Genomic DNA, 26,792 nt, shown 5'->3' with positions numbered 1-26,792 from the left:
GCTATGGGAGTGCCGGATGCTTCCAAGCTCCCACCCTTCCACAAAAATAACCCATGGCGGCTTGCTATGCATGCCCCATATGTAGATGGCAAGTTAACCATTGAAGGGTGCGGGACCCGGCCACTGGAGGACTTCGAGTTTCACCCGAAAGGTCTCAAGTTCCCCTTCCTCGGGTTAGCCAGACTAGCGGACCACGCGCTTGTTAGAGTGGACAAGGTCCCAAAGGAGACTGTGATCTTCCCGAGGGACCAAGCCCAAGCTGTCTGGGCACGCACCATGGCCGAACGGGAGTGCGTTAACACCAGGTTAACGCCTCACAAAGGCTCATACACCATGTTCGTGACACCGGATTGAGTCCCGTCACCCTGCACCGACAAGGTGACGGAGTTAACTCTCCAGGCCATAGCACAGTATAAACCTCTCCCAGCTTTAAAGGAGACAGAGGCTACCTCCCTTCTCCTCCCTGCCAGCAGAGAATTCTGGCACGAAGCTCCGGCCACGTTTACCGTAGGTAAACTGGATGTGGACTGTGCCTCAACCTTATTCTCCGACAAACTACCCAAGCTGCCGGAGAACCTGATAAAAACTGAATTTGAGGCTAGGTCGAGACTAGCAAGGTCTATCAACTCCGTTACCTCAATGGAGTTGGTAGCCACTACCTATAAAGATGAACAAGTGTTCCAGGTCTTGACAAAAAGTCTATTACAGACTTACCAGTCAGACCTGTGTGACTTAGGCATGGCAAGACGAGCCTGCAGGAAATACGTCCTGGCGGAGGCTTCCATCAGGCATGAACCCAACAGGTTGATAAAGGCATCAATCTGGGGGGAAAACCTGTTTCCTCAAGAGGAAGTAGACGATGTCTCGAGGGAAGCAACTACAGCCAACCAGAGCCTCCGAGTCCGGTGGGGACTTCCCTTCAAACGGAAGTTTGAAGCACCCGGGCAGCAAGCTAGGGCAAAGAAGAGGCCGAGGAGGTACATGCCCTATAAGTCCTCTCGACCTCAGACGGTTGTTCAGGCGGTCCCAATATCCCAAGTTGGGAAGCCCTCAACATCAAAGGCCCAGCCGCAGCAGCAGTTTGTTCTGCTACAGGTTCCGCCGGCCCAGCAACCCTCAACCTCCAGAGCCATCATGACCTCCCCCGCCTTTAACCCCGCCTATGAAGCTACGGAATCCTTTCGTAGCTACAATAGGCATGCCGGTACCAGTAGAGCCAGAGGCCACTCCCGGCTACGAAGCGGCTCAAGGGGTAGAGGATTCCGAGGAGGGAGAGGGTACAAACCTGCAGCCAACCAGTGAGAGACCGCAGGTAGAAGGGAGATTATATCTCTTTCGAGACCATTGGACCTTCAGTCCATGGGCACACAGTATAATCTCCAAGGGCCTGGGGTGGAAATGGAAGGAAGGGCCTCCACCACCAATAAACTTCTTCCAGACCCCAACAGCAGATCTGGTAGAATATACCAAGGATCTCCTACAAAAGAACGCCATAAAGAAAGTAAGGAGACTAAAGTTTCAAGGACTCTCTCCATACCTAGGCTTCAGGCTAGGGAACAAAGCTTACTCATTCAGTCATATGCCGTTCGGGCTCAACATTGCGCCCAGAATATTCACCAAGCTAGGAGAGACGAAAGACCAAGAACTTAGAACCAGGGGAATAATGTTAGTAGCCTACCTAGACGACTGGCTCATTTGGGCAGCCAGCATCGAGGAATGCCGCAGGTCGACAGCCAAAGTAATAGAACTCTTGGAGTTTCTGGGTTTTCAAATAAACAAGGAGAAATCTCGGCTGGAACCAGCTTCCCACTTTCAATGGTTGGGAATCCAATGGGACCTAGAAAAACACAAGCTATCCCTTCCACCCAGGAAGGCCAAGGAGATATCTGCGGCTACAAGACAGTTTCTCAGGAACAAAAAGGCCTCTTGTCGTACACAAGAGAATCCTCGGTTCACTACAGTTTGCATCAATAATGGACGTCCTACTAAGAGCCAGATTGAAGGATATCAATCGAGTCTGGATGAAGAGAGCCAACAACAATCTCAGAGACAAGATCTCAGCAATTCCACCCATACTAGCAAAGAGACTTCGCCCATGGACGAAGCACAAAACCTACCCAAGGCAGTACCACTGCAATTCCCTCCGCTGTCTTTGACAATTCATACAGACGCGTCACTGAGTGGCTGGGGGGGATACTCTCAGCACAAGAAGGGTCAAGGGATATGGCCAAATACATTCCACCAGTTTCATATCAAAGTGCTAGAAGCTATGGCAGTCCTCCTAACCTTAAAGCAACTAACTACAGCCAGGAACAGCCATGTGAGGATAGTCTCAGACAGCCTAGTGGTGGTACATTGCATAAACAGGGGAGGTTCCAGGTCAAGCAAGTTGAATCACGTGCTGATTGCAATATTCGCTTTAGCAGCGAAGAGTCATTGGCACCTGTCAGCAACCCATCTGGCAGGAGTCAGGAATGTGACCGCGGACGCTCTTTCCAGGACTACTCCACTAGAATCAGAGTGGTCCCTGGACAAGAACTCATTCCAGTGGATTTACAATCAAATCCCGGGCCTTCAAGTGGACTTATTCGCAACAGAATCCAACCACAAGCTACCATGCTATGTGGCTCCCAACCTGGACCCTCTAGCCTATGCCACAGATGCGATGTCAATAAATTGGAACAAGTGGCAGAAGATTTATCCATTCCCTCCAGTGAATCTTCTGATGAAAGTCTTGCACAAGCTACAATCCTTCACAGGACAAGTAGCATTAGTGGCCCCCAATTGGGCGAAAAGCAACTAGTTTCCGCTCCTCCTAGAGCTGAAGCTCCAACCCAAACGGATCCCTCACCCAGAACTGACACAGACAGTACAAACTAAAACTGTGTCAGCTTCCTCAAGAATTTTGAAAGCCCTAACTTTATGGACTTCATGAATTTTGCAGCCCAAAAAGACGCGAGTATTGATCCATGTAACATTGTATTTATAGAATCAGATAAAAGAGATTCAACTCTCAGACAATATAATTCGGCTGTTAAAAAATTGGCCAAGTTCCTAAAGGAATCAGGAACCCACAAAATGACCACAAATCTGGCAATCTCGTTCTTTAGAACTCTATTTGAGAAAGGCCTAGCCGCCAGTACTATTACAACAATCAAGTCAGCTTTGAAGAAAATTTTCCAAGTCGGCTTCAATATTAATTTGTCGGATGCATACTTCTCTTCCATTTCGAGAGCATACGCACACCTAAGACCAACTGTCCGCCCACAAAAGGTCACTTGGTTCTTGAATGATGTACTTAAATTGGCGTCAGACACTATTAATGAATCATGCTCATACATAACCCTCCTAAGAAAAACTTTATTCTTAATGGCTATGGCCTCAGGTGCCAGAATATCTGAACTTTCAGCTCTCAAGAAAACCAGACCACATAGATTTCCTCCCGTCAGGGGAAGTACTACTATCCCCAAACCGGAGCTTCTTGGCTAAGAATGAGGACCCACAGAATAGATGGACTCCATGGAAAATCATTCCTTTATCACAGGACACATCATTGTGCCCTGTCACTACCCTTAAATCCTTTTTAGCCAGAACCTCCGCAACATCGTCAGGTCCTCTTTTTATTAGAGAAAAGGATGGCACAATCTCTCTTAAAGGTATTAGACAGCAAATACTCTACTTTATTAAACAAGCAAACCCAGATTCCATCCCACATGTCCATGACATCCGGGCGGTGGCTACTTCCATTAATTATTTTCAAAATATGAATTTTGAGGATCTGAAGAAATATACGGGTTGGAAATCCCCAGTAGTTTTTAAGCACCACTATTTGAAAAATTTAGAAGCCCTTACATTCCCAGCAATAGAAAAAGAATATGGAAGACAAAAAACTGCTGTGTTTGTCTGAGAAGTTACTCTGAATCATCGCAGTGGCCTATGGATCAACTGCGACGAAGCAGACTTACTGACTTCTGTTATACTGTGAGGTAAACAGAACGATGATAATGAGTCTAAAGAGACACATCTCTGTCCAATGATTCTCGCAATGGCAAATGTGGAGTACAAAATAGGAACCATAAGGGAGAATTCAAAGCCAACCAGAGACTCAAGTCTGTGATGGCCGGGCAGAGATCCGAATTAGCAGTTAAACCTCGACAGCAGAGAAATGATACTAATTCGAACAAACACTCAGTGAGAAGGCAGTCACTTGTTTGGTGATAATTCCAATTCTGTGGTGTTGTTGCCAAAACAACACCTGAATTAAAATCAAAATCAGCAACTCTTGGAAGGCCCGGAAGCCTGTCTCGAGTTTCAGGAAATTAAGAGAAGGTACTATTTGTCTCAGTCACACACCAGAAGAACGAACTTACAGGCATGTGCCTATTACTCAAACAGCAAGCATCAGCCGAACTGGCTGCTCTCAAAATGGGAACACTGACTAGAAAGATCCTAAGATCAAACCAAGAACATAGGCTCTCACATCCGAACTGGGGAGAGTAATCCGTAGATTTCCTCTTATTCAGGATGACTGTTCTTGTCCGCTCTTCTAGGAACTAGCGGGAGCGGGCGATAATGCATGCGATCATCAACTTGCGGTGATGATAGCAATCCAAAGACTTAGGAAAACGTATTCGCCTAAGCGAAAAAGACGCTTCCTGAAGGGAGAGCAGAGGTTTTCACCCACCAAACAGAGCATTCTCTTCCTACAACTGGTATGATAGCGGGAATGTGAGAGAGAATAGAGCTGACTACCCCAAATGATGGTGAGAACTTGCCACTTCTCACCATGCATCTGTCTTTGTGATCGAAACCTCACAGTGAGGACTACATAAAGAACCTCTTTCTCGACTCTCGCGATGTCCTCTTCAAGTAATGGCTAACAAAAGATCACCCAATGTCAACGAAGATAAACGAGGAGACTGTTGTCAGGCGTCCAACAGGAAGTTCCAGATTACCAACAGCTGGTGCCAGGTGAGGTGTGGAAAACGGCGAGTGAGCTGAAGCAAGGAAGTGGACGCCTCAGATGGTGCAGAGGCAGAGCAAGATACGAGAGAGATTTGAGCAGTTAGGCGCCAATACCTGGTGCTCATCATGAGAATCAGTACTATTCTGATGAGTGTCTAGGATAAAAGTATTGAGAAGGCTCATATATACCAATGCAGGAGCAGAGTTCTAATCCACTTCTTCTTCTGCAGATGACAAGTCAGTATCTCCAGCAGTAAGAGCTTTGTGAAGGCGAGCAAGTCGACAACACCTGGCTGCAAACGCCTGGGAGAGGCCTGGCTTTCAGAAGCAAAAGGTCACTCACGATGCTTCCAACGTCTAGGCACTAGCACAGGGGGTTCAAAATTAGTACTAATTAAGTACAGGGGGTTCAAAATTAGTACTAATTAAGTAAAATAAGTAACCTTTCTTTAATTCAATGACTACTGAGCACCAGTCAGTAGACGCCTTTCCAATGGCATTCAGTCGAAATCCAAAAACAAAAAAGAAGGCATGACCAGTTCGAACGAGGGAAAAAAAACTCCCATCGGACTCCCATCAGTCGAATCAGCTGCGTTGCAAGTTGAAAATCGACAGAGTTGGATCAGCTGAGTTGTAAGTCGAACACCGACTGTGGTTCGAATCGGCCAAACCTCGAGTCAAAAATCGACTGAGAGTTGGATCAGCTGAGTCACGAGTCGAAGATCGACCGACTCGAATCAGCTGAGTCTTGAGTCGAAAATCGACTGAGAGTCGGATCAGCCGAGTCACAAGTCGAACATCGATTGAGAGTTGAATCAGCCGAGTTGCGAGTCGAACATTGACTGTGAGGAGTTGGACAAGCAGGACTGCAAGGGTGCGAGGCTTCATCGACTAAATAATACCTCTTCAGAGGTCGAGAGATCAAAGAATCATGTCACTGACACGATCTGTTAGGTGATGAACCACTGGGATAGGACGACTGATATGCCTTTCCAGTGGCGTTTGGTTGAAACCTATACACTCATGACAGGTTCGACCAAGGGGGAAAATTCCCTCCACACTACACATCCATCAAGATGCCTTTTCAATGGCTTTCTGCCAATACCTGGGAAAAGCTATAGGTTTGACCGTGGGGGCAACTACCGGGGGCAGCCCCCTCGGACTCCTTTTGACTACTAGGCTGTTCTTGGCCATGAGAAGAAACAGGACAGTGACTTTAAGTCTAGGAGATCCAAGGGGCCAGATAGTCACCTCCTCTGACACATCCAGAAAGACGCCTTTCCAGCGGCTGTCTGTTGATACTTGGCACTGACGACAGGTTTGACTAAGGTAGCAACTACCTGTATGTACCCCCCAACCTCCTTTGGACCTCAGGTATGTCTTCTCCCTGGTGCAGGGGGAGCGGGACAGTGACCTTTGTCTAGGAGAATCGAGGGACCAGTAGTCCCCTCCTCCACTGCACAACACTTGACTGTTACATTTATAATTCATGGTATAGGCAGTCCCTGGTTATTGGCAGGCTCGGTTATCAGTGGATCCACTTTCATGGCAATTTATGGCACCATAACGGGCTGAGTTCCGGTTATCAGTGCCATAAGGATGCTTATGGCACACCATAAGCACCATTATGGCACCATAAATCGCCGAGTTTCAGTTAATGGCAGTTTTTGCTTATGGCACACCCCCAGGAACGGAAACCCGCTGATAACCAGGGACTGCCTGTAATTGAAATAAAATGCTGGCAAAGGCATGGGAAGGAAGCAATGAAGCCAGGTACAGGAGCAAATGACAAAGATAGGAGGCGTAATATGAGAGAATTGGTGTTAAGTTTGGGAGGCGAGAGGCAAAATGCCAGCGCCTTTGGTAATCTTGGTTACTGATTACTTTCATGAAAATAATCAGCAAGTAATCGATTACTGACTACATACTTTATATATCACTATGCATAGGGCATTCTGGCAACTAGGCCAGAAACATTCATAATGTAAGTATATATTAGCATTTCATATACAGTAGGGCATCGCTTAGTCGCAGATCAGCAATCACAGAATCAGTCATTCACAGGTTTTTTCTTGGACCGCTTCTCATGCTATATCACTGGTATGAATCGCAGCATCATGGGACAAACATGTTGTGTATACGATGCTTATCGGCAGGCTAAGCCTCAGTTGCGGTCCGATAATCACCAACATATATGAAACAACTCGCATTATGATATTAACTGACAATAAAGGTAAAAAACCATTCTCACCTTAAATATTATTGGCATATCTTCATAATAAATAGCCTATTCAAGGTATATGTATGACGTTCATTGGTAGGCTATGTCTAGTGCAGTGCGATTACCACCGACATACATAAACAGATTCACATTATGATATTAACTGACAATAAAAGTAATAAAACCCTTCTCACCTTATTTATTATAGCCATATCTCTGAATATAAACAAAACCAGAATGCAAATGGTAGATCACTATGTTCACATCATAATACTATAATATGGTAATAATACATGCAATATGATTAGATACAGTACAACAACAGTTTTATTAAAATGATATTGTTATAATACAATAAAGTTTCATACATACTTACCTGGCAGATATATACATAGCTGGGACGACGGAGTCTTAGCTATGTATATATCTGACAGGTAAGTTCATTGTATGAAAATTATCATTATTCTCAATACACAACTATTATTCAACTTTTGCTAATGGATATCTGTCAATGTTACTACCTAATCAGGCAAGTCTCTCTCTCTCTCTCTCTCTCTCTCTCTCTCTCTCTCTCTCTCTCTCTCTCTCTCTCTCTCTCTCTCTCTCTCTCTAAACAGCTGATTGCTGACGTCATCTGCCATAACTATCGAGCATTTATCGAGTTGTTTAAGTTGTCACTGCCGATGTTCAATAGTGGCTTCCAAAAGTAAAAAAAAAAATACATTTTTACTCATTCTTCATGTAATGGAGATCTGAAGAAAGATTCCCAGTAAATAGAAGCTGCAGGATATAGCAGAGGCTGAATAAAATGAATAACGGAGCACATGATGTCTCGAATGGACTGATAAGTCTTTAAGACATTGTAATTCTCTCTCTCTCTCTCTCTCTCTCTCTCTCTCTCTCTGCGACGAATCGTAAACGAAATACATAAAACCATTTTTTACCTTATATACTATCGTCATATCTTCATAATAAAAAGGCTATTCATGGAGTAATTTCATATCAGTGAAATCAACTTTTATCTATGCGAGGCCTGCCAGCTGACAAAATGTACATACATATATGAAAATCAAATTATGGTAGCGTTCACGGCAAGATTATCTTTAGAAATTTTAATAGTACTAGTCATAGTAGTAATAATGTTTGGAATATACGTAACATTCATTTTCAATACAAAATATCATTGTTATTCTGGTAGTAATTAATAGTTTACAATGATCATATGTACTCTGCATTGTTAGGGGTTTGTGGCAGCGATGAAACAAACAACATAACGATTTCCTTTTAGGCTATGTGTTTAGGAAAACTAAGACATACATAGAATCGGCTTTGCGACTTCGTTTATTTTGATATTTTTAATGATACAATAACTATCACTTGTACTACTAACACCATCCTCACATAACTAATGTACAGTTGCTAGTACGTAGTACGATGCGTGGATCTGTTGAGTCGAGTGTTACTAATTTTGCCTTTTTAATGCTAGCTTTCATTTTCTTGAGGTAATTAGCAAGAAAATTTTCGATTTAGCATCTAGCAGGAAAACTTGCATTTGTTTTCAAATACATCTAGCATACGTATTTTAACCCTCTTAAGCCGATTGGACATATTAAACGTTGAGATATATTGTCTCCCGGGTGCCGATTGGACGTATTAAACGTCGACATAAAAAAAAGTTTTATTAAAAATTCACGGAAAAATACTTATAGCCCTACCAGGCAAAAACTTTTGAATCACACGCCTTGGGGGATGCTGGGAGCTCACGGATCAAGGCGTAGTTTTGTTTACAATCGTTACGCAGGCGCGCAAGCGCGAATTTCTTTCTTATTGCACTAAAAAGTATCAGTGACACACCTCAGAAATTATTTTGTCACTTTGACATAATTTTTGGACCATTTTAAATTAGCTGTTAGATGGAGTTATATATGAAAATGTGCGCAATTTCATGTAGAATAAAAAAAAATACTCATGATTGTAGCTTTTATCAGTTTTGAAACATTTTCATATAAATAACGATAAGTGCCAAAATTTCAAACTTCGGTCAACTTTAACTCAAACCGAAAATGGTTGAAAAAAAACGCAATTGTAAGCTAAAACTCTTATATTTCTAGTAAAATTACAATCAATAATACCTTCATATAGCAACAAATTTGAGAGAGAGAGAGAGAGATTTATGGTGAAAATTGTAATGAAACTATTTATTACCTTACGATCCGCGACTGTAAACCTTCCGATAAATTTTTTCGTGCGACTTGTCGTAATGTTTGCACATTTTAAATTTGCGTTACATAAAGTTTTATATATGGAAAAAAATGATGTGCCAATTATCAATGCACATAACAATCTAAAAACACACCCAATGGTTGTAGCCCTTTAACAGTTTTTGAAATGATTTCATATAAATAACGATAAGTGCCAAAATTTCAAACTTCGGTCAACTTTAACTCTACCGAAATGGTTGAAAAACGCAATTGTAAGCTAAAACTCTTATATTCTAGTAATATTCAATCATTTACCTTCATTTTGCAACAAATTGGATGTCTCTAGCACAATATTTTGATTTATGGTGAATTTATGAAAAAAAACTTTTTCCTTACGTCCGCACTGTAACTCTTCCGATAAATTTTTTCGTGCGATTGTCGTAATGTTTGCACCATTTTAAATTTGCCGTTACATAAAGTTTTATATATGGAAATGTGTGCAATTTCATGCACAATACAACTAAAAACACACCCATGGTTGTAGCTTTTAACAGTTTTGAAATATTTTCATATAAATAACGATAAGTGCCAAAATTTTGAACTTCGGTCAACTTTAGACTCTACCGAAATGGTCGAAAAACGCAATTGTAAGCTAAAACTCTTCTATTCTAGTAATATTCAATCATTTACCTTCATTTTGCAACAAATTGGAAGTCTCTAGCACAATATTTTGATTTATGGTGAATTTATGAAAAAAAAACACATTTTCCTTATGTCCGAGCAGTAACTCTTCCGAAAAAAATCATAAATTTTTTCATCCAATTGTCGTAATGTTTGCACCATTTTAAATTAGCCGTTACATAAAGTTTTAAATATGAAAATGTGCGCAATTTCATTTAGAATACAACAATAAATGACTGAAGGTTGTAGCTTTTCTCTTTTTCAAAATATTTGCATATAAATCACGATATAGAAGAAAAACCACGTTCAGTCAACTTTGACTCTACCGAAATAGTCGAAAAACGCAATTAAAAGCTAAAACTCTTACAATCTAGTAATAAACAGTCATTTATCTTCCTTTTGAAACAAATTCGAAGTGTCTGGCACAATATTTAGATTTAAAGTGAGTTTAAAAAAAAAGCTTTCTTTCCCTCCGCGCACCGATTCGCGGCTGCAAATCTCCGATATGCGTACGTTGCATTCTCCTAATATTTGCTCCTTTTCATATTAGGCATTTTATAGAGTTACATACATATGAAAATGTGCGCAAATTCATGAAGAATACAAAACAAAATATTTGAAGGTTGTAGCTTTTCTCATTTTTGCAATATTTGCATATAAAAAAATATATATTTATAAAAATTTCAACATTTGGTCAACTTTAACTCGTCCGAAATGGTCGAAAACTGCAATTCTAAGCTAAAACTCTTACAGTATTGTAATATTCAATCATTTGTCTTCATTTTGAAACAAATTGGAAGTCTCTAGAACAATATTTAGATTTACGGTGAATTTTTGAAAAAAACATTTTACATCCGCGCGTTACGAATTCATGCATCATTTTGTGATAATATTTTTTCTGTGTTGCTTTGATTGTTTTACAATGTGTTATATATCAAAATGATCGCAAATTAGTGTACAATACAATAAAAAAAAGTAACTTGTTAGCTTTAACCGTTTTCCGCATAGTGCATTTTGAATACAATTATATATGAAATTTTTTTTCCGCTATCATATATCACATTATTTATATCTGATAATGATATTCTTTTCATTTCTGATGGTTGCATACTAAACTTCAGGCAATGGCAAAAAAAGGAGCCAAAAATTAACTCTTAATCTTGAAAACTAAGCGCGCTGTGATTTTTTGAAAAAATTATTTTTTCTGCTTCCGCGCTCACTCCCAGACCGCCGCCCAGGCATACGGGAGACAATTTGGATTTTACTGCTTCGGCGTAAGAGGGTTAACATCAAATCTTTGTAATGTTAAGTTGAATATTTCTTTTATTCTACTATGTTTGATATATCATGTAAGAAAAAAGAACAAAATCTTGCAAAACCATTTTCAGGAATTGAACAGAATGTGTTTCAAAAATTATTAGGAATCATGTAACAATGTACAAGTACACTGTGTATGTTAGAAACATGTTTGAATAAAAAGAGAGAGCAATCGGTTGAAATTGGCTGGGTGGCATTGTTTTGAATGATGTGAATTATTTAGCACTTTATGGAGCAGAATCTAGCAAGAAATTACCATTCCCATTTGGCAACACTGGCCTACCCACGTTTTGTAAATGTTGTTATTGAAGTCGTGTTCACCACGTTCTTTAAATTGTACCCATATAAACGAGTTAATTATGTGGCATCCAAAAGCACTGATTCTTTTACTCTTATGGGAAAGAAGCCTAAACGTCAGATGAAGGTTATTACGTGAAATATATTAACGTGTTGTGAAGAAGGGAAATGTTTTGCTGCATGCTGCTGGTAGCATTATCTTTATTATTCATCCGATTGCACTGCAAAAATGTTGCCATCTTCATCAACATGGATCGTTGGTGATTACCCATATGATTTACATAATTTTGATATTTTTCTTACCTCTCTCCCTCACTTTCCTTATAAAAGGAAAGAGGCCTACGTGAGTACGTAATAGCACATGTGTATGTACGCTTCTAGCTGTAATCCATCGGCTAGTAAGCTACATATGTACGGTAGTACGTATACTACACATATTTTTAAGGTTAATGTTGTAAAATGACTTTGAAACTGTCTTGAATTTAGTTTAAGGTGATGGTTGAAGACATATTTGGCGTCTGAACTAAAGTAGGCAGTTATAAATGTTGGAATAGTGGTCTTGGGTGGGTTAACTATTAAAGTAGGCAGTTTTAAGCAATTTTTGAGGGGGGTACCAGGATAACACGGGTATTTACTTATCACGGAGGGGTCCTGGGCCCTATCCCCGTGATTATCGAGGCCCTACTGTACTCAGACATGCATTTAAATACTTATATGCATAACTTCAATAATTAATAATAATAATTAATATTTTTATATCAACAAGTCGTTTTCGCATTAGAGTATCAAAGCCAATCGGACTCTAGTACGTAATGTATTACACTGCTTGTTTTTCAAATACGTAGTGATAAGTGAATAAAACAAATATCATTTACAAATACGTATATGAAATAGCTCATTAGACTCTAATATAAAAGAATATTTATGAATAACCAATTGTGCCCCGCTAACTGTCCTGAGTGCCCTGTGCTCCAGTCCACCAAGCGAGCTGGAGGCTATTGCCTAAGATGTGAAACGTTCACAATTGTGTTATGCCAGGAAAACACCCCTGTACGCCGAGGCCATGTAAGCCTTCTCTTCCAAAGCCCCCGTAGCCAAACATTTAACATCATTCTCTCCTTACTACTAACAACCTCCACACTTTCAGTCTCTGCAAAGGAAAGTGATGAGTGTCGCAGGCACAGTAAATAAAACAAAGCGTGTTGGCCTAAAAGAATGCCTTAACATTCACAAATTACTTCAAGGTAACTATATTTACTGGCGGTTTGTGACTATAATAGCCTATGGCGGGTAAACCCAAATGCAAGGTATAACCTAAGGGAATGATGCAATTTTCATGAATTACTTTTAAAGGTACAGTAATTGTTAACTGGCAACTTGCACGTAGCCTAATCCTGGTAAATAAATAAATGCAAAGGTTAAAAGATATATGAATGGAATAACATTCAAGAATTATTTTAAGTAATTATTTACTAGTGTTTTGCTAATGGCCTATGGTTGGTAAACAAAATTTAAACACAAAAGCTTGGCCTAAAGAAATGATGTTAAATCATGATTACTTAAGGCAATTATTAACCGGCAACTTGCACATAGAGTTAGCCTCATAAGTAAAACATAATATCCATAAGTATTAGGCCTAATTGAATTGTGTTACATTCAAGAGCTATTTCCAGAGAATGCAAATATCCGGATTGATAATAATGTGAATTAAACAAACAAAAGACAAGACTCATCCTGCTCAAAGGCTACGAATGCATTCCGTGGCTGTGTAACACTACTAAAATCCGGTGATACAACCAGAAAATAAGAACAAACTGGTGTAAGTGTTTGATGTTTAGTCAAGCACGGCAGGAAACATAATGAAGTGCTCTGCTAAGTTATTCCTAGTACTGATTGCTATTGGGGGATGGCATTGTATACCTAGTACCTACACACTGAGCAATCAAAGGGCTACCCACGAAATTTTGATTAGGCTGCCACCCGTGGAAACTAATAGCTATATAATTACTGGGTAAGTCTCATATACAAAACTGCTCATTAGTTACAATGTGGCTTCATGACTTTATCATAAAAAAACTTCTAAAAAACACTACTTGGTTACCTGTATCCTGAACATTAAATTTCACACATTTGGTTAAACGAAAAGTTGAGGGACTCCTCTCTTCATCAGTCTGTTCAGTCACTTGGCAATGAAATGTTTGAACCTAAACCTGGGTTTTTTTTCAGAATCACTTAACCCTTATTAAGTCTATGTTAGAGGCTTCTAATCTGCAACTCTGAGTCTAGTAGTTATCATGTCTCTACATTCAAGTGATAACATCTCTTCAAGCAAAAGATTTTTCTTTTGTCTTGGAACCCTCAATATGGGGGATAAATGGGATAAAAAAAATCAAACACTTACCAATGAATGCAAAAAGCATAGCAGGAGGCAAGAGGTAGCTGTCACCTGTCAAACTGTCTTTCCATTACAGAAAAAGTTGCCATTTATCCCTAATTTTGCTCACAGTGTTACCAAATGATGTTCCTGTAATTTGTATAAGAGTAAAGGGTAATTTCTGAGCTTGATCAGTGTGGCACAGCCTTGAAAGAGGGAGAACTTGTTACTTCACTGTGACCAAGATATGCTATTGGTGATGCTTAAGAAGTTAAGTCACCTAAGAACCACAAATGATCATTTGTATGTTTGTTTGCTTTCTATTCTTCATTGCCAGTTCCTCGCTGGATGAGTGGTTTTCGCGCTCGGCTACCAATCCTGTGAGCTGAAATTCAATTCTCGGCTCAGCCAACGCGGAATCGGAGGTGATAGAAATTCATTTCTTGATATAATGTGGTTCGGATCCCACAATAAGCCGTAGGTCCCATTGCTAGGTGACCATTGGTTCCTACCCACGTAAAAATATCTAATCCTTCGGGCCAGCCCTAGGAGAGCTCTTAATAAGCTCAGTGGTCTGGTAAAACTAAGATATGCTTAACTATTCTTCATTGCCAAACCCTAATTGGTATCTGGAATAAAGAAACTACTTAACATTCTGTGACTATGCTTCAAATAAAAAATTTATGTGCACTGTTGGGATTTATTTATTAGGAGCTACACCATTTTGTTACCTGCCCATTTTTTTGTCAGCTCCCTGAGGATGAACAGTGACTATGCTATAAAAAACAGGTTCTGACTTGGGGAAAACCTAGTTTTAGTAACTGCTGTGTCCTCAAACCCACCCACTTTCCCTGACAAAAAGGAAAGTGATTGGGGTGAACATTTACCTTGTACTGAACTGGCGTGTAATGAGGAAAATAACTGACACACACTATTATCAATCTGTGCACCAACCAGCACTATTCTGGCTGAGACTAACAATTATAAGAAAATCCTTTGAAGTTGCTTGGTCTGTACTCTAATAAGTCCAAGCAGTCTCAAAAGATTCTCTTATAGTTGGTCTCAGCCTGAATAGTGCTGGATTAAAGGAGGAATTAGTGGTGAATTTTCTTCCCAAAGATTTACCCAATTACTATACTGTACTTAAAAATACCCTATTGATAGATGGAATTATGTTTTTAATTAGATCGGATAATAGATTCCACTTACCTGAACGTTTTTTGCGACCCAACAATTCTACACTAGTTTTAACTGTATTTATGAGCTCGCTCAAATATTTAATGTGCAGGCTGGAAGACAAATAACCTGGCAAGAAATCCTGAAAATAAAATTAGATATGCATTAGTTTCATATCATATATATGGACAATATGTATCAGTTTCATATAGTATATGGACAATCTTTAGCTTTTACAGCCTCTGCTGTATTGTATTAGCTTTATGACTTTTGAACTCAAGCAAAAAACTTATTTGTAAATTACAGTACAGTGTTCCCCCCGTATTCGCAGGGTATGTGTACCAGACACCCCCGTGAATAGTTAAAACCCGCGAATAGTTAAAACCACCACTAAAAATGCTTATAACTGCCTATCTTGAAAGTTCAGATACCAAATGTATACCTTTAATAACATCCTACTTCAAACATACCTAAAATTACTAACCTATTACTGTATTAATCTTTGAGGTTATATTATTAATATAATTTCAAAGTCATCTTAAACATTTTACCATTAAAAATAAATACCTACGACCAATAACAGAGAGAGACAGAGAGACCAGTGAATGGCAACATCATATATCTGACCATCAAGAGAGAATTATGAATTATTTCTGAGACAGAGAGAATAATAATGGAGAGAGAGAGAGAGAGAGAGAGAGAGAAGAGATAGAGAGAGAGAAGAGAGAGGAGGAGAGAGAGAGAAGAGAGAGAGAGAGAGAGAGAGAGAGAGAGAGAATAACTCCTAGACGCCGACTCCTTCCTCACCTCTGCCAATTCGTATATCAAACTCTCATTTACTCCCTCACCCACCTTCCTCCAAGTGGATAAAAAGACTGGGAATCGCTATTTTTAATTAATCTTATTAATATTTGAAAATTAGTTATAAGGTAAATCATTTATTTACACTACAAAACAAACATACGTGAGAGAGAGAGAGAGAGAGAGAGAGAGAGAGAGAGAGAGAGAGAGAGAGAATGTTATTGTTACTGTTTAATCTCATTAAACTTAATATTATTTGTAAACTAGTAATGTATACAATTATTTTACCATACAATGTAGTAATGTCCTTAAAGATATACTTATACATACACTTCCAGCCCCAACAGAGGGCGAGAGTTACCACTACGACATACTAGTATCTTGTGTGGCGAGAGAGAGAGAGAGAGAGAGAGAGAGAGGAGAGGGTTATTCTTATTTAAAAGAGTGAAATGGATAGATTATTGTACTTCTTTAAAACACTATCACATATGAATTTTGAAATTAGTTATATTACGATTATTATTATGCGAAAATATTAATAAACATACACATGAACCATAGAAATCCTCTTATCTCAGTAAGAGAGAGAGAGAGAGAGAGAGAGAGAGAGAGAGAGAGAGAGAGAGAGAGAGAGAGAGAGAGAGAGAATTTTCATTATCCTAAGAATTGGCAACACACAACTTGACAGTTGTTGGACCCCAGCTACTTGGATTTCATTCTTACATAATTCTCTCTATTTATAAACTAAAATCTTGCTAATTCACTTTAGTATTTTCTTTAATGAATTTATATTATTGCTGTTTACATTAATAATGATATTTGAAAATTAGTAAATCCTCATCCAAAAAACATACATCTCTGTAAGAGAGAGAGAGAGAGAGAGAGAGAGAGAGAGAGAGAGAGAGAGAGAGAGAGAGAGAGAGAGAGAGATTATCATAGTATTTGTAAAATACTTTCACATATGAATTTTGTAATTACAGTTATTATTATTATTATTTTTTATTTATTTTTTTTTTTTGGCTCTATCACAGTCCTCCAATTTGACTGGGTGGTATTTATAGTGTGGGGGTCCGGGTTGCATCCTGCCTCCTTAGGAGTCCATCACTTTTCTTACTATGTGCGCTGTTTTTAGGTTCACACTCTTCTGCATGAGTCCTGGAGCTACTTCAGCCTCTAGTTTTTCTAGATTCCTTTTCAGGGATCTTGGGATCGTGCCTAGTGTTCCTATGATTATGGGTACAATTTCCACTGGCATATCCCATATCCTTCTTATTTCTATTTTCAGATCTTGATACTTATCCATTTTTTCCCTCTCTTTCTCTTCAACTCTGGTGTCCCATGGTATTGCGACATCAATGAGTGATACTTTCTTCTTGACTTTGTCAATCAACGTCACATCTGGTCTATTTGCACGTATCACCCTATCTGTTCTGATACCTTAGTCCCAGAGGATCTTTGCCTGATCGTTTTCTATCACCCCTTCAGGTTGGTGCTCGTACCACTTATTACTGCAAGGTAGCTGATGTTTCTTGCACAGGCTCCAGTGGAGGGCTTTTGCCACTGAATCATGCCTCTTTTTGTACTGGTTCTGTGCAAGTGCCAGACATTCGCTTGCTATGTGGTTTATGGTTTCATTTTTCATATTGCACGTCCTACATATGGGAGAGATGTTATTTCCATCTATCGTTCTTTGAACATATCTGGTTCTTAGGGCCTGATCTTGTGCCGCTGTTATCATTCCTTCAGTTTCCTTCTTTAGCTCTCCCCTCTGTAGCCATTGCCACGAGTCATCGCTGGCTAGTTCTTTAGTCTGTCTCATGTATTGTCCGTGCATTGGTTTGTTGTGCCAGTCCTCTGTTCTGTTTGTCATCCTCCTGTCTCAGTATATTTTTGGGTCTTCGTCTACTTTTATTAGTCCTTCTTCCCATGCACTCTTTAGCCACTCGTCTTCACTGGTTTTCAGATATTACCCCAGTGCTCTGTTCTCGATGTTGACACAGTCCTCTATACTTAGTAGTCCTCTCCCTCCTTCCTTTCGTGTTATGTATAGTCTGTCCATATTTGCTCTTGGGTGTAGTGCTTTGTGTATTGTCATATGTTTCCTGGTTTTTCTTTTTGATCTATGCTGCAGAGTTCTGCCTTCGTCCATTCCTTCACTATTCCTCGCTGTATCTGATTGCTGGCACTGCCCATGTGTTTATGGCTTTTATCATATTTCCAGCGTTGAGTTTTGACTTGAGTATCGCCTTGAGTCTCTGCATATATTTTTTCCTGATCGTGTCCTTCATCTCTTGGTGTTTTATATCCCCTCCTTCCATTATTCCCAGGTATTTGTATCCAGTCTCATCTATGTGTTTGATGTTGCTCCCATCTGGTAGCTTTATCCCTTCAGTTCTTATTATTATTATTATCATTATTATTATTATTATTATTATCATTATTATTATTATTATCATATGAAAATATTAATAAACATATTATACATACGTGTACCATAAAAATCTCTCATCTCCGTAGAGAGAGAGAGAGAGAGAGAGAGAGAGAGAGAGAGACCTGGAGTTCGAAAGAACTAAAATCTTACTATTTCACTGTAGTATTTTCTTTATTGAAGTGATTGCTCTTTACATCAATATTAATATTTGAAAATTAGTAAATCATTTATCATACAGAAAGCATATATCTCTGTAAGAGAGAGAGAGAGAATTATAGTTATTATGTGATATCATTTAATCTTATTAAACTTACTAATACAGTATTGATAAATATTAATATTTTAAAATTAGTAAATCATTTTTGTATCATAAAAATGTATTTAGGCATGAAAATAACATCAAAATACACTAATTGGTGATTATTTATCGTTGGAAAATCCCTCTAATAGGCGAATTCATCGCAAATAATGTTAAATATGGTTCCAGGGAAAAACCGCGAAATCCGTAAGTCCGGGAATCCGTGAGGGTCCCCGCGAATTTCAGGTGGAAAAAATCCGCGAATCCGTTGAGTCCGCCGAATCCGTGAGTCCCGCGAATCCATGAGTCCGCGAATCCGGAGAAATCGAATACGGGGGGCCCACTGTACTGTTAACACGTAACCAGTTCTGTTTCAGTAAATTATTAACCACACTTACTAACAACTGAAATTGTCTTGTTTTTAGTCATGCCAAGTGAATACATGGAGCCAGAATAAATGTACAGTAAATGGACATAGCTAACCAGCTTGAACAAACATTTCTGTGCAAAAGATCATGATACCGTTCCTTTGAAACTGGGATATAAAGTATGTAGTTTTAAATATTGCTATACAGCCAAAATCAAATGTTACAAATGTTAAATTGAATACAGTAGTAATTAACACTAAATCCAAGACAATATTGTATTTACATTTTATTAATACAAACTTACTATTGTTCTTACATATTATACTGACCGCCACAATACTTGGTCAAAAACAACTATGGTTGATTGGTTAATTTGTTTTTGTTATCTGATATCACATTTCGGGCCTTTGATGCCAGATATATAATCTTACTGTAAATTATTTGGGAAACAAACTATAAAAAAATCACAGTACAATTTTAAATCTTAAAGAACAACCCATGAATACTTCATACTCACACCTCTGGATTCAAATTATACATAAAAAATTGCAATAACCTGAGTTTTATTCTCAATAAAACTAGCTTTTCAACAAATCTGAGCAATCTTCCTGAACGGCATACACATCTTTGTAAAGAACCATAGGATGAGATTATTATACCAATGACAAGAGTTTGAATATAGCAATCAATTAATTATTAATCTTATCATCTCTTGCCTTGAAGAACTGCAGCCTCTCAAATCTCTGAAGTTTGGACTCTTAACCACAAAGGGCCTCATAGATAATTAATTAATTGGATGTAGCAATCAATTAATTATAAAGCTTCTCATCTCAGGTCTTGGAGAAACCCAGCTTCTCAAATCCCAAAAGCTGGGACCCTTTACTGCAAAGAGTTTCACAGATAGGGAACCAAGCAGTCTCTACAGATGGCCAGTTTTCTCTCTAGGCAATACTTCTAATAGTAATACTGTTGGAGAGGTCATTCCTTTTATGTGTATCAAGTAACAGCAGCTGGCCTTATTTTTTTTTCTTTTTATATTTCTGTAGTGATTTCCGTATTTTTTCTTTACTATCTACAAGTGCAGGAAGTTCCTTGTTGCCATGAAAGTCTTTGAAAGTAGTACATTTTCCCCTCTAAATACCTACCATATATACTTGCGTAACAGGCGATCTTGCATATCATGTGACCCCCAAAAATTTCACCTTTAAAAATTATCTTATCACGTATCTCACGTATCATGCAAGTTAAATTTACAAGACCAAATAACAATGGGCTAACCTCTTTTCCTCCATCTTTTAATCTATACCATCTAGTTAAGTTTGTAAAAGTAAAAGAGAATGGCAAAAGTATCGGTAGTAATGATATATACTTGTTTGGAAAATGCATACAGCCAGAAACAGCTGATTTGCTATGAACAACTAATCCGATAACAACAGCCTTTTTGAACATCTGTGTGGCGGAGTGGTAGTGGGGAGTGTTTGTGAGGCGTCTCAAAATATCATTGTGCACAAGAGTGATACGTCTCATGGTCTCTCGGGTATAGTTCGTCCAGAGGGAACACCCATAGATACTGTAGCAGTACGAGCGGAAGAGCAGCAGTTTCACGTCTCAGTGACAGAAGGCAAACCTCCTTGCAATCATGTTGCCAGTTGCACATAGCTTACGATGCCTCTGTTCAATGTCTGCCGTATCTTTTAGGTCATCGGTGATAATGTGACCCAAATACGGAAATTCGTGCACAAATTCCAGCTGATGATTTCCGAGGAAAATTTGTGGTTCTGCAATATGATATCAAATTCCTCTGTATATTGGAGGCAAGTGTCGATGAGTCACTGGAGACCTTGCACTGATGGGGAAATCAGAACCATATCATTGGCATAACAGAGGTTGCTTATAGTTGTTTCATTGACAGTGCATCCGATTGGGAGTGAGTTCAATTTGACATTCAAGGCATCTGTGCATGTATTAAACAAGCATGGAGAGAGAATACCCCATGCCGAAGCCTGTTTAGGGAGCCGAAGGTGTACGATAATACATTACCCCATTTGACACAGAATTGCTGTGTGGAGAACCAGCAATGTAAAATGACAATTAGATATAGGGGTGTGCCTCTTTTATGCAGCTTCAGGAAGAGCTTCAGGTAGTTTACTCTGTCAAATGCTTTTCTCACATCCACAAAACAAAGGAAAACAGGAGAGGCTGATGATAGGTAGTAGTTCAGCAATTCTTTCAGTATGTAGATGCAGGTGTGAGTTGAGTGGTTTGCTTTAAACCCGAACTGGTTGTCAGTGGTGTGTAGAAAGGGGAGAAGTCTCACTAGAAGAACCGACTCAAGTATCTGCGATGCGATCGTTGTGATTACAATCAGTCGGTAGTTGCCAGGGTCAGCTGCATCCTTTAGCTTGTTTTTGATTAATGGTATCAAGTGAACTATGAGTAGGGAGTCTGGAAGAAACTGGTGAATTATGCACACACTGAATAGGGCAGCTAGCAAAATGTAAATTATCGGATGGCAGAATTTGAAAGCCTCTGCAGGAAAACCATCACAGCCGGGCGATTTATTAATAGGTAGGCTGTTTATGGTATCGCTGATGTTACCTGGCGTAATACGGTCTGCAAAATGAAATTGAATGTTGTCAGTAAGGAGGTTATCTACATCCCTTCAGGAATCTTGATCATTTAAGCAATTCAGGATATTCTTGAAGTGATTGCCCCACATACTTGTGATAGCCTCGTCTCTGACTCCTTCCCCTACTCTCCGAGATAGCTTTTTAGTTTTGGGATTTAAGGACTGGATATCTTTCCAACGACGAGGATAATCACCAGATTCTGAGTTTCTAGATATTGCATTGCCTCTTAGTTGTTTTTCATTTAATCTGCAGTGCTTAAGAGCAAATTTGAACTGCGCTCTCGCCTGTCTCATTAGTAATGCAGTGTCCTTCCCCTCGGGCTACCATTTTGCCTCCACCGTAAAAACATTTTGCGTGAGTATATATACAGATCTTTAACCAAGTCATTCCATCAAGGTATATTACGAGAATTACCTTGACGAAATCTATAGGCAGCCCTGCCCAAAGCAAGCATAGCGGAGATTATGTTCGAATAGAATTCATTCAGATCCCTCCTGTGGTGGTCAATTCTACAATTTGTATTAGTACAAAGTAAGGCGCCTGGCGGTTGAACTATTGACAGCAACCTGGTTTCCGTGGTCACCATAAAGTATCTGGTTTACAGTTTACTGCTGGTGGGCGGTCAGTTAGGGGGTTCACGGTACGGAGGGATGGGGTACTAAATGACACCTGTAAGGGGATGTGATCGTAGCCCGTTGCAAGATCGTAGCGAATATTGCAGGTCATAATAGAATCATGAAGTTGTGGAGATGTGATGCATTGATCCAGCCAGGAGGTTGTAATTGCGTCTGCTCTATTATGTACATATGAATAGGAGGGAGGGAGGGAGGGAGGAGCATTACATCACTAATTTGTAGAGCATGATTTTGACAGAAGCGAGTAAGTTCATTATAAAATTGCTTTGTGGGGTGGGAATTAAGGTCCTCAATTATACAAATATGATCAGCAGGAGAATCGTGAATAATACTGTGTAACTCCCCTAGGATCATGCAGTAATGATTGAAATTATTGTTATCTTCCCATGGCATATAAACATTAATTATTAGGATTTTAGAGTTCCCTACTGTCACTTGAAGCCCCAGCAATCTGTCACTCCTGTAGGTCATCACCTTCATCATATTGTCTAACGATTTGTGCCACAGGAAAGAATGTCCCCCTTTCGGGCGACCGGCTATGATTTGATCTGTAACTTGCTTCGATTAAGTCGAGAAGGTTCTTAAGTCTTCATGTATTGAATCGCAGATGACAAGGTCATGTGGCCAGAGGAGCGTTTCTTGCAATGCAATGATTTACCTTTGAAATCGTTTTTGCGGAAAAACATGTTTCAGGAGAGGGAATGTTCCGCTTGAGGCCAAAAATATTCCAGAAATGATAATTCTCTCTCTCTCCTCTCCTCGTCTCTCATCTCTCTCGTCTCTCTCCTCTCTCTCTCTCTGCTCTCTCCTTCTCTCCTCTTTCTCTCCTCTCTCTCTCTCTCTCTCTCTCTAACTGAGATGAGAGAAGTTTTATGTGTACGTATGTTTACTTGTTTTCTATGATAAACGAATCATTTATCTAATACTAGTTTTCAAATAATATTGATAATAATAATAATACACTGTTATTACAATATTTATGTATTTCTATAGTAAGTTATTTAAAAATTAAAGAAATAAAACTCAACACCCATATCTTTTGCTTAAGCTGTAAACCAAGGGGGGAGGGGGACCTGTCAAACATGTCACAGGTGTTGCCAAATCCTGTTCATATTATTGCTACCTTACTTCCTTCAGCTCTCTCTCTCTCTCTCTCTCTCTCTCTCTCTCTCTCTCTCTCTCTCTCTCTCTCTCTGCCATAGGGTAGAATGAGAAATGGATAGGTAGATAAATAGATAATTACTTCAACCCCCCCCCCCTCTCTCTCTCTCTCTCTCTCTCTCTCTCTCTCTCTCTCTCTCTCTCTCTGGAAAAAATATAGTAGTACATGTACAGCTATGCTCAGAATTGATGCTACATGATTGCATAGGATTTTGTTCAAAATTCACAAACGGGCAACTTAACATGCTCCATATTTATATATTATTTCAATGCAATAACACAATTATTGCATACAGTAAGGCCATGCAATTATAGCATACAGTGGCCATAATATATTCCATAAGAGTGAAATCTGTTATATATTTCAAAACTGTAAGAAAATGTCAAGTGTAGCCAAATTTCAGAAAAAAACAATTACAAAACATTTTCAAAACTTTCGTTCACTCATCGCTGATGCATTTGACCAAAATGAAGTCCTCACCAAACCTCAGTTCAATTGTTTAATAAAAAAAATGAAAAGATGTCATAACATTAATATTGCTTCCAAACAGCCTGAAAAATGTAAATACATATATAAATACAAAAGTTGAATGAGTCCATTGATCTCAACGTGTGGGTGGATCATGTGTGATGCAACCATTAGAGTGGCAGTGCAAAAATAACCACCTGGTGTAACATTCATAGGTCTACAATGAATAGCGACAATGAAGTTATCTTGAAAACACTTATTTTATATTTGTCAGAGGAATATTTGAATTTTCGTACAAATAAAGTTATTTGTGACATATTTCGTAACCACTTCAAAATGATGGCTTACTAGCAAACTAGCAAATATTTGCCTATGCAATTATTCTTCTGTCAAAGTGAAGATTTTTTTCATAGGCCTAGGTGTGTTATATTTCTTTGCTTTACACTTTGCATTCACATCTCTATATTAAAGATTTCTGGCCAGAAAGCAAATGAGGTTATCTATGCATTCTTGCACTTCAAGTTCTCTTATGAAAGAATAAATTATACAACAAAAGCAAGCAGAAGGACTTTTACGAAAACAATATTTTAAGCCAGTTAAAAAGCATGTGTTCCTTAATTTTTATATTAATACTAATAGACATTTCGATTAACCCTTAAACGCCGACTGGACGTATTTTATGTCGACATTTTTTGTCTCTCAGGTGCCGACTAGACGTATTTTACGTCGACATACAAAAGTTTTTTAAAAATTCGCGGAAAAATACTTTTAGGCCTACCAGCCAAAAACTCTTGAATCACGCGCCTTGGGGGATGCTGGGAGTTCACGGATCAAGGTGTTGTTTTGTTTACAATCGTTACGCAGGCGCGCAAGCGCGAATTTCTTTCTTGCCGCACTAAAAAGTATCTGTGACACATCTCGGAAATTATTTCGTCACTTTGACATAATTTTTGTACCATTTTAAATTAGCCGTTACATGGAGTATTATAGTATATGAAAATGTGCGCATTTTTTATGAAGAATAACAACAAAAAATACTCATGATTGTAGCTTTTATCAGTTTTGAGATATTTTCATATAAATAACGATAAGTGCCACAATTTCAACCTTCGGTCAACTTTCACTCTATCGAAATGGTCGAAAAACGCAATTGTAAGCTAAAACTCTAATATTTTAGTAATATTCCATCATTTAACTTAATTTTGCAACTAATTGGAAGTCTCTAGCACAATATTTTGATTTATGGTGAATTTATGAAAAAACTTTTTCCTTACGTCGGCGCGGTAACTCTTCCGAAAAAACCATACATGCGATTGTGGTAATGTTTGCACCATTTTAATTAGTCGTTACATAAAGTTTTTATATATGAAAAATGTGCGCAATTTCATGCACAATACAACTAAAAACAACCCATTGGTTGTGAGCTTTTATCTATTTTGAAATATTTTCATATTAAAAATGATAAGTGACAAATTTTCAACCTTCGGTCAACTTTGACTCTACCGAATGGTCGAAAACGCAATTGTAAGCTAAACCGCTTATATTCTAGTAATATTCAAGCATTTACCTTCAGTTTGCAACAAATTGGAAGTCTCTAGAACAATATTTCGATTTATGGTGAATTTATGAAAAAATGACATTTTCTTTACGTCCGCGCGGCAACTCTTCCGAAAAAATCATACGAGCGATTGTAGTAATGTTTGCACCATTTTAAATTAGCCGTTACATAAAGTTTTATATATGAAAATGTGCGCAATTTCATGTAGAATACAACAAAAAATAATTGAAGGTTGTAGCTTTTCTCATTTTTGAAATATTTGCATATAAATCACGATAAATAGAAAAAAAACCACATTCGGTCAACTTTGACTCTACCGAAATGGTCGAAAAACGCAATTGTAAGCTAAAACTCTTACAGTCTAGTAATATTCAGTCATTTATCTTCATCTTGAAACAAATTCAAAGTCTCTAGCACAATATTTAGATTTATGGTGAATTTTAAAAAAATCTTTCCTTCCCTCCGCGCGCCGATTCTCCGCCACAAATCTCCGAAATGCGTACGTTCCATTCTCGGAATATTGCTCCGTTTCATATTAGGCATTTCATAGAGTTTTATATATGAAATGTGTGCAATTTCATGTAGAATAAAAACAAAAACATATTTGAAGGTTGTAGCAGTTCTTATTTCCGAAATAATTGCATATAAAAAAAAAAAATATATATAAAAAATTCGACATTCGCGTTTCAAACGTTTTACCTAGTCAGATATGGTCGAAAACTGCATTTGTAAGCTAATATTCTTACAGTATAGTAATATTCAATCATTTGTCATCATTTGAAAGAAATTGGAAAGTCTCTAGGACAATATTTAGATTTATGGGTGAATTTTTGGAAAAAAAAAATATTTGTTTTTTTTATGTCCGTGCATTACGAATTCATGCATTATTTTGTGATAATATTTTCTCTGTGTTGCTTTTATCGTTTTACGATGTGTTATATACCAAAATGATCGCAATTTAGTGTACATTACAACGAAAAAAAAAAAAAAAAAGAAGTAACTCGTTACCTTTCAACCGTTTTGCGCACAGCGCGATTTGAATACAATTATATATGAAAATTCATTTTTGCGCTATCATATATCGCATTATTTTATATATGATAATGATAATTTTTTTTCATTTCTGATGGTTGCATACTAAAACTTCAGCCAATGACAAAAAAAGGAGCCATAAATGAACTCTAATCTTGAAAAACTACAAGCGCGCTG

At 38.5% G+C, this 26,792-nt stretch overlaps 1 protein-coding gene across 1 annotated transcript in view; it reads right to left on the bottom strand.

Moving 5' to 3' along the window:
- LOC135226994 (A-kinase anchor protein 10, mitochondrial-like) overlaps window positions 1-26,792 on the bottom strand; it is a 586,899-nt gene that overhangs the window by 177,256 nt on the left and 382,851 nt on the right. Inside the window, exon 7 of the mRNA XM_064266721.1 lies at window positions 15,266-15,374. Coding sequence (XP_064122791.1) covers window positions 15,266-15,374 — 109 coding nt within the window. The remainder of the gene's footprint in view (window positions 1-15,265; window positions 15,375-26,792) is intronic.

Source organism: Macrobrachium nipponense, chromosome 15 (genome assembly GCF_015104395.2).
Source record: "Macrobrachium nipponense isolate FS-2020 chromosome 15, ASM1510439v2, whole genome shotgun sequence".
Taxonomy (NCBI): domain Eukaryota; kingdom Metazoa; phylum Arthropoda; class Malacostraca; order Decapoda; family Palaemonidae; genus Macrobrachium; species Macrobrachium nipponense.
The sequence above is the reverse complement of the archived record's forward strand: the minus strand, read 5'-3'. Positions and strand labels throughout refer to the sequence as shown.